Genomic DNA, 7,412 nt, shown 5'->3' on the forward strand with positions numbered 1-7,412 from the left:
CCTATTTCTCTGACTCTTGGTATTCTGTTCCCCTATTGATTTTGGCCTCAGCTCTTCACTGTTTCCACACTGTTCTCACTGCCTCGTTTATTCATTTATTCATTCATCTGGGTTCTTTATGAAGAAGACCTACTATCTGCCTGGCACCGATCTAGGCATGGGAGCACAGCAGTGGACAGAACAAACAAGGCTGCTTTCACTGAGGAGAACCAGCCTGATGGGAGAAACAGAAAATAAGCAAGTACATACATTAAAAATACAGCAATATGGATAGTGAGAGAAGATATGAAGAACAAGAATCAGGATGATGACATAGAGAGAATCTCTAGGAGAGGAAGGTGGCAGGAAACAAGCTTAGAGTGACCAGGGAGTGTCACTCCAAGGTGAAGTCATTTGAGGCAAGACCAAAATGACAAAAAAACAGCCATAGAATGAAGGGTGTTCCAGGAAGAGGGAACAACAGACGCTAAGGCTATAATAACATTGATATTAATAGAGGGAAAAAGTTTGGTAAGTATGAGGTACATTTCTTTAAAATTAAGTGTAGCTGGAACGTTGTGGACAATGTTGTAAATTGTCCACAAGACCATGGTAGAAATGAGTGTGGAGAGATGGCCAAGGCACAAGATTGACTTCAGACCATGGTGATAAGTCTAGATTTTATTTCAGTTCTGTGAGATGTCATGGAAGGGCTTTAAGCAAGAGAAGTTGGCATCTTTTAGAATACGAAGATTGTTCTGTCTACTCTTTGGAGAATAGAGCATATGATTTCACCCATTAACTATGAGAGGAGAATTATTATTAAATTGGGAGGCCAAGTAAACATCAATGAGAAAGGATTGAAGCTAAAATGGCAGGAAAGAGGAAGGGATAGCTTAATTTAAATGACTTTAAAACTCTCAGAACAAGGCCAAGTGTCCTTCAGGGAACTTAAGGTACTTGCAAAAGTGACTGAGAGTGACTGCCAAAAATTAAGGGCCTCAGCAGAAGAATGAAAAGACTAAATGCTCCTATTTTCAATAATACAAGGCAGAAGTGGTATTTGGAAAGTAGAGGTAAAATCCTCAAAGTGACCATTTACAATGGGGTGGATAAACAATTAGAAAACATTATGAATATCAGCAATCCACATGAATAGACATAAGAAAAAATTTGTAAAGCTGAACCAGTTCTTGCTGTGGTAGTTATGGCAGTGGTTGATAAAATTATCAGACAGAAAATATCTCAGTCAGTCTATGTGTTTCAGTCTCCGTGAGGCTTTCGATAAAATCATAGAACCTCAAAGATGATTGGAACTTTACCATAATCTATTCCAAATTTCTAACCGCTAGAAGAAATTTAGAAAATAGAAGATCTCTCCCCACTAAACGTCCCAGTAATTGTTTGGATAACAACTGAATTCATTTTACCTTGGAAAGGCTTGACATGTATTGCTGAAAAGTCTGTTTTTTGTGTTAGTATAAGTCATTGATCCTGCATCTTTCCTGTGGATGACTAGATGTCTAATTCCTCTCACAGATTCTTTTTACTGTAAATTTTCACAATGTGTCATGCCGTACATATAGAAAACAGGGAGCTATGTTTGGGTTTTATGATTGAGCAACTGTACTAAAGCATTTTAATTAGGCCAGTTGCAGTGGCTCATGCATATAATCCCAGCGTTTTAGGAGGCCAAGGCAGGCAGATCACCTGAGGTCAGGAGTTCGAGACCAGTCTGGCCAACATGGTGAAAGTCCCTCTCTACTAAAAACTCAAAAATTAGCCAGCCGTGGCAGTGGGCACCTGTAATCACAGATACTCGGAGGCTGAGGCAGGAGAACTGCTTGAATCTGGGAGGTGGAGATTGCAGCAAGCCGAGATCACACCATTGCACTCCAGCCTGGGCAACAAGAGTGAAACTCCGTCTCAAAAAAAAAAAAAAAGAAGTGTTAATTAGTAGCCCAAGTCAAGGTAGAATGAAGTCTTCTTTAGAAGCAGGGACTATCTTTTCTTTTTTTCTATTGCTTTTCTTTTTTAATCCATGTTTGGATCACGCGACTGTTAAGCCTAGAGATGAAACAAGGCTGAAGAAGAGAGATATATTAGATGATTGAATCTGAATCCAATAAATGTATTAATAGAATGTGATAACTGGTTGAAACTAATAAATTTTAACATCAATAAGTGCAAAGTTTCATAATAAAATTTCCAAAATTGCCTGTACAAGACAAAATGACTCTGCAACAAGTCAAGTGAAAAATACTCAAGGATTTTAATTGAACCTAAGCTGATTTTGACTAAGATGTGGCTGTAAATGTATTTGAATAGCTATCTCCTTCAAAGCAAACATAGTCATAATTCCACTGATTTTTGCTGGTCAGACCACACAGGGACCATCAGTTCCTGTTCTGGATGTCACTTGGAGAATCATGTTGAGAATCTGAAAATCCTCCTGAAAAAGCAGCAGGTTGGTAAAGGATTGGAAACTACTAGGAAATACATTGGAAGAAACTAAGGAAGAGTAGCCCCAAACAAAAATGTCTTAGGGTGGATGTGGGGAAGAATAGCTCTTTTAAAGAGAAAATAGCATTAGGGCCACTTAATGCAGTTTGGAGAGGGAGGAGGAGTGTACGGAATTCCACTGAATATAAAGAACTTCCTTAAGCATTACAAAAGGTGAACTTGTGAAGTAGAAAGCTCTCATCACTAAAAAAGATCAAGTCCATTCATCTGAAACGTTGTTGGGGGAAGTCACAAATTGGAAAAGAGACTGAATTAGGTTAACTTTAACTTCCCATCCAAGTTTAACACAGTATGTATGCTTTAAGGATTAGTCCTCCAAACAGCACGGAGTTTATGGCCTGGTGGCTCCCTGCCCAGGAAGATCCAAGTGGAGACATTCTGTTGCTCTGTGAGATGTCAGGAGGGAGCATTTCCTGCTTCTGGTTCACTCACCGTCAGCTGTTGCTCTGCTGTTCCATTTTGGAATATCAGCCTTAAGCTTCCCTTTTGGAAAGAGAGCAGGGGAGGACAAAAAGGAGGCTGAATGAGAGGCTCTTGGATTACTCTTTCTTTTACTTCAGTTCCAGGCATTCCTAATCTATTATGCCAATTTGAGTTTGTAGTTGAATGGAAAGGTTCAGGTTTCCCTTCCAGAGATGGGCGGGGACACTCAAACAGCTGCTAGGATTAGGGAGTGGCTAATAGTTGGAAGAGGCCAAACACAGTCTAGCTGTTTTATTAAAAAGAAGTAATTAGAGGAAAAGGGAGAACTGCAAAGAACCCGGGGATGGAAAGAGGCGTCCTCTTCGGCCCCCCTCCCCTTGAGCTGACATTTGGATCACCTCACTGAGTGATGAGGTGAACACAGGAACAGGTGAGCCTCATCCCTACCCCATTTGCCCTAAACAGGGATTATCTTGCTGAGTTTGCTGTGTCCGGAACCAATTAATCAAGGTTAGACAAAGGATAGACAGCGAGAACTGGAAGAGATGGGGTCGGGAAGGCGAAGCCAGGAACCGCGAACCGCGCGCCTGGCAGATGACATCATTGCCTGAAAGAGCTCTGGCCCTCCCCTTCCCGGAGCTGCGCCCGGCATGTTCTTGCGGGAGCAGAGTGGGTTTGCCTGGAGGGCGTGAGCCGAGGGCGGCAGTGCGCCAGAGCCCGAGAGAGGTGCGGAGGCGCGAGAGGAAGACCTGGAGAGACCCGCGAGCGTGCGAGCGGAGATCTCCGGGTTGGAGGTGTCTGCGCCGCTCCCGGCTCCGCCCCTGCTCCGCGCGGCGCTGGGCCCTGGGAGGGGAACGCCTGTCAGGGGGTGGGGAGTGTGCACTAGGGGGAGGGTCCGGGGCGGTGGTGGGGGCGGAGAGCCGCCTGCGCACCTCAGGGCTGACAGCACACACGGCCTGGGGGCCTAGAGAAAGGTTGCTGATCACCCGCCGCCCAGGGCCGGGGCCCCGCACCATCCGGCGGCGAGCTCCCGAGAAGGGGCTCCCCCTCTCCACCCACCCACCCCCACCTCTGAGATCGCCTAGCGAACGCGAGCTGCTGCCTTCTTCCCGGCCCCGCTGCACCTCCCCGGGGAGCCGAGGGCGGGCGTGGACGGGACCGACGTGGAACGCATTCTGTAGCCCAGACGGGCTGTCCCTGCGGCTTCGGGCGTGGAGACACGCCCAGCTGGAGAGGCGGTCAGGGCGGACCAAGCCGGAGCCGCGGGGCTCTGAGGGTCCCAGTTGGAGCGCAGCCGATCCTGGGGAGGCGAGAGGTGAATCGACCTGGACCCTTCGACAGCCCGGTTGCTAGGCCAGCAGCGCGACTCCCTTCCGAGCTGAGCTTGCCCTGCGCGCAAACTAGCGAGGCTGGGGCGCCCGTGGAAGCAAGAGTTCCGGGGTGGGCGGGGAGGCGACTGTCCGTGGTGCTGAGCGCCGGCGAGAGCGGGCGCGGAGAGGCTGATCAGCTCCCTCGAATTGGGGAGGTCCGCTGGGGTGGCTTCGGGCCCAGAACCGCCGCCCGGCTCCAAAAGTCCCCGGGGCCTCCCCAGGCACCGGTGCTAGGCCCTTCTTTGGGTCAGAAAGTCGCCCCCTGGGGGCAGTTCGTCCCAAAGGGTTTCCTCGAAAGAATCTGAGAGGGCGCAGGCCTTGACCGAAGGAATCTCTCTGTGTAGCCTCAGAAGCCGCCAGCCCCAGAAGATGCCTGCCTTCAACAGATTGTTTCCCCTGGCTTCTCTCGTGCTCATCTACTGGGGTAAGTACCAGCACCCCGCCATGCTGGATGCAGGTAACAATAATAATGCTAACAGTAATAACACATGGATGTCCTTGGCAACAGAAAAGAGCTCTGGTTGGCTTCCCTCTGTGCATGTCTACCAGACATGGAGATCGCAGAGGTTCCATGAGAGCTGGGATTTTGAGATGGGAAAGGCGCCTCCTCACCGCCCTGCCCTGCTATTCTCCAACCTCCTTTGGTGGTTCTTCCGCCCTTCCTCCAGTTTCCTGATGATTCCAAAGTATTTTTTTTTTTTTTTGCTTTCCCTTTGCTGAAAGGAAATGCAGTCACGTTCACCATCAAAAACCTCCTATGCAGTTATATTTCATTTCTTATCAAGGAGTCCATACTCCTGGAAAGCTTACTGGGTCTTAAAATTCATTTCTGTATTTTAAAAAACAAACATGAAACCTGGATGCATAAATTTTGAGAGTGAAAATACTTTAGTTGCTCATCATCTGCTTCATTTTAACAAGGAATGGGGAGAAAACAGGCTTCAGCCATTTACTGCTATGTATTAAATAAATAGGCAACTGTGAAATGCATCTTTCTTCTTTGTGTGTGTGTGTGTGTGTGTGTGTGTGTGTGTGTGTGTGTGTTTGCATGAACATGTGGAACTATGATGCTTTGGTGTTTGGGGAGGAGAACTGGGTTTTTGCCTTCAAAGATGAATAGATTCTTGCTTGTCAGCTGTGAAAGACTGAATTGACCTTCCCCCGACAAATAAGGAAATCTTACACTTGGAACAGTAAAGGCTGAGGAGCCTTAACGTGTGTAAAGGAGTTAAGAGTCTATGTGATAATGTCTGATTATGTGATTGAGACAATGTTTTACTGTGTGTAAATATATCTTAGTGCCTGGATGTGTGCACTAGCGTGTGTCTGAACACGTTAGCATAGACATCTGAATGCATGGGTGACAATGTAGTAGTGTGTATGGCAAGGTGGTAGTTCTGGGCATCTCTGCCTTGGTGTCTCTGATTAGATCCTCAGATAAAATATAATGCTCTTCAGCAGATACATTGCTTTACATGATCTTAGCTACCTTCCTCCGTGCTAAAATCAATATACAGGGTAATTGGACACAATTGTACCCACCTGCCTCCCTGAAATGAGGCATGTGGGCTTATGTTCCCATGGTTGGCATGAAACTCATCCTGCCTGTACAGTGGCAGACATGATGATGGGAACTACCTCTTTGCCTTAGTATTACTTTTTCAAGCCTCCAGGACTAACTCTAGCCGCCAGCATTATCTGGATTTTGCATGTGACCAGAGGCAGAGCCAAGCTTCCTGTCAAAATGCCTGAAGAGACAGGCTAGTAAGGTCGAGGAGGGAGGTAATGTCAGTCCCAAGGGCAGACTCATCACCAACCATCCTCAGTAGAGTAGACCAGACCTGGAGATGAAGCAGACATAATAGGTTGCCAGTGATCTCACCTGCCTTGAAGATTAAGGCTAAAATTTTCTCAGGGGAGGCTAAGGCTGGGGTCATGAGGCCTAGAAGATGTTAGTCTGGCTGGATAAAAAGAGTGTGGGTAAAGCCGAAGTTGTAGACAAGGACTGGGGTGAGACTCTGCAGAGACTTTCTTCCTATACTCTAATCTAAGTTTTTGAGATCCCTGTCTGAATTCCAGGGGAAGGAGAGAACATGCTATCTCCACGAATCTTTTGACTAGAACTGTGCAGCCTGCATTGGAGTCTCAGCTTTGCCACTAGCTTACTATGTAACACTTAGAGTGCTATCTGGTTCTTTGCGGGTAATATTTGGAAGTTGGCACAAGTGGTATTGAACATCCTTTTCAGCTCCACAGATGAATGGTAGAGAAATCTTTGAAGAATATTGCTAGAATTGACAGAGTGCCCATCCTCTCTCCGACCCCCAAAAAACTTTGGAAGAAATGTACACAGAATGCCCATCTTTGCCCATTCTCAGTTTTTTGCAACCAGACTGAAAAGCTGTGGAAGGGAAAGGGAAGTGGCTCAAGATTCCTGGTTGTTAAATGTAAGAAAAAGAGCCTCCCTTCACAGGTACACTTTCATTTCATTTGCATGTAATTCCAATATTGGACAATGCTGATTTAGATGTGTTCCCCCTTCCCAAGTTGATTTTTTAATATGATCTACAATATGAAGGGAAAGAGTCTTTCCATTTACTTTCTGCATGCATGAAAAAAGTTTTCTGGCCGGGCATGGTGGTGGCTCACGCCTGTAATCCCAGCACTTTGGGAGGCCGATGCGGGTGGATCACGAGGTCAAGAGATCAAGACTATCCTGGCCAAGATGGTGAAACCCCGTCTCTACTAAAAATACAAAAATTAGCTGGGCATGGTGACGTGCGCCTGTAGTCCCAGCTACTTGGGAGGCTGAGGCAGAAGAATTGCAAGAACCAAGGAGGCGGAGGTTACACTGAGCCAAGATAGTGCCACTGTACTCCAGCCTGGTGACAAAGTAAACACTTACAAAAAAAAAAAAAAAAAAAAAAAAGTTTTCTTATTTCTTTTATTAAAGCATGTAATGTTTTTTTAAAAAAAAGACTTAAAAAATTAACAGAGAAGGCATCTCATCATATTGCCCAGGCTGGCCTCTAACTCCTGGGCTCAAGTGATCCTCCTGCTTCAGCCTCCCATAGTGCTGGAGTCATAGGCATGAGTTACCATGCCCAACCTTTATAA

At 46.2% G+C, this 7,412-nt stretch overlaps 1 protein-coding gene across 1 annotated transcript; it reads left to right on the plus strand.

The window, feature by feature from the left end:
• Positions 1-3,519: 3,519 nt before the first annotated feature.
• LOC108307177 lies at positions 3,520-5,008 on the plus strand. The gene is made up of 3 exons (XM_017532494.2): positions 3,520-4,240; positions 4,640-4,719; positions 4,804-5,008. The coding sequence occupies exons 1-3, from the start codon at positions 3,520-3,522 to the stop codon at positions 4,969-4,971; spliced, it is 969 nt and encodes a 322-aa protein (XP_017387983.1). The 3' UTR covers positions 4,972-5,008.
• Positions 5,009-7,412: the final 2,404 nt, after the last annotated feature.

This window comes from Cebus imitator, unplaced genomic scaffold (genome assembly GCF_001604975.1).
Source record: "Cebus imitator isolate Cc_AM_T3 unplaced genomic scaffold, Cebus_imitator-1.0 Scaffold0, whole genome shotgun sequence".
Taxonomy (NCBI): Eukaryota; Metazoa; Chordata; class Mammalia; order Primates; family Cebidae; genus Cebus; species Cebus imitator.

Excerpts from the sequence above, each read along its gene's own strand:
- LOC108307177 (XM_017532494.2), top strand. The coding sequence starts at position 3,520 with ATGACATCATTGCCTGAAAGAGCTCTGGCCCTCCCCTTCCCGGAGCTG. Across the intron at positions 4,241-4,639 it reads CGATCCTGGGGAGGCGAGAG|CCTCAGAAGCCGCCAGCCCC; the intron begins GTGAATCGACCT and ends CTCTCTGTGTAG. Across the intron at positions 4,720-4,803 it reads TCTCGTGCTCATCTACTGGG|AAAAGAGCTCTGGTTGGCTT; the intron begins GTAAGTACCAGC and ends CCTTGGCAACAG.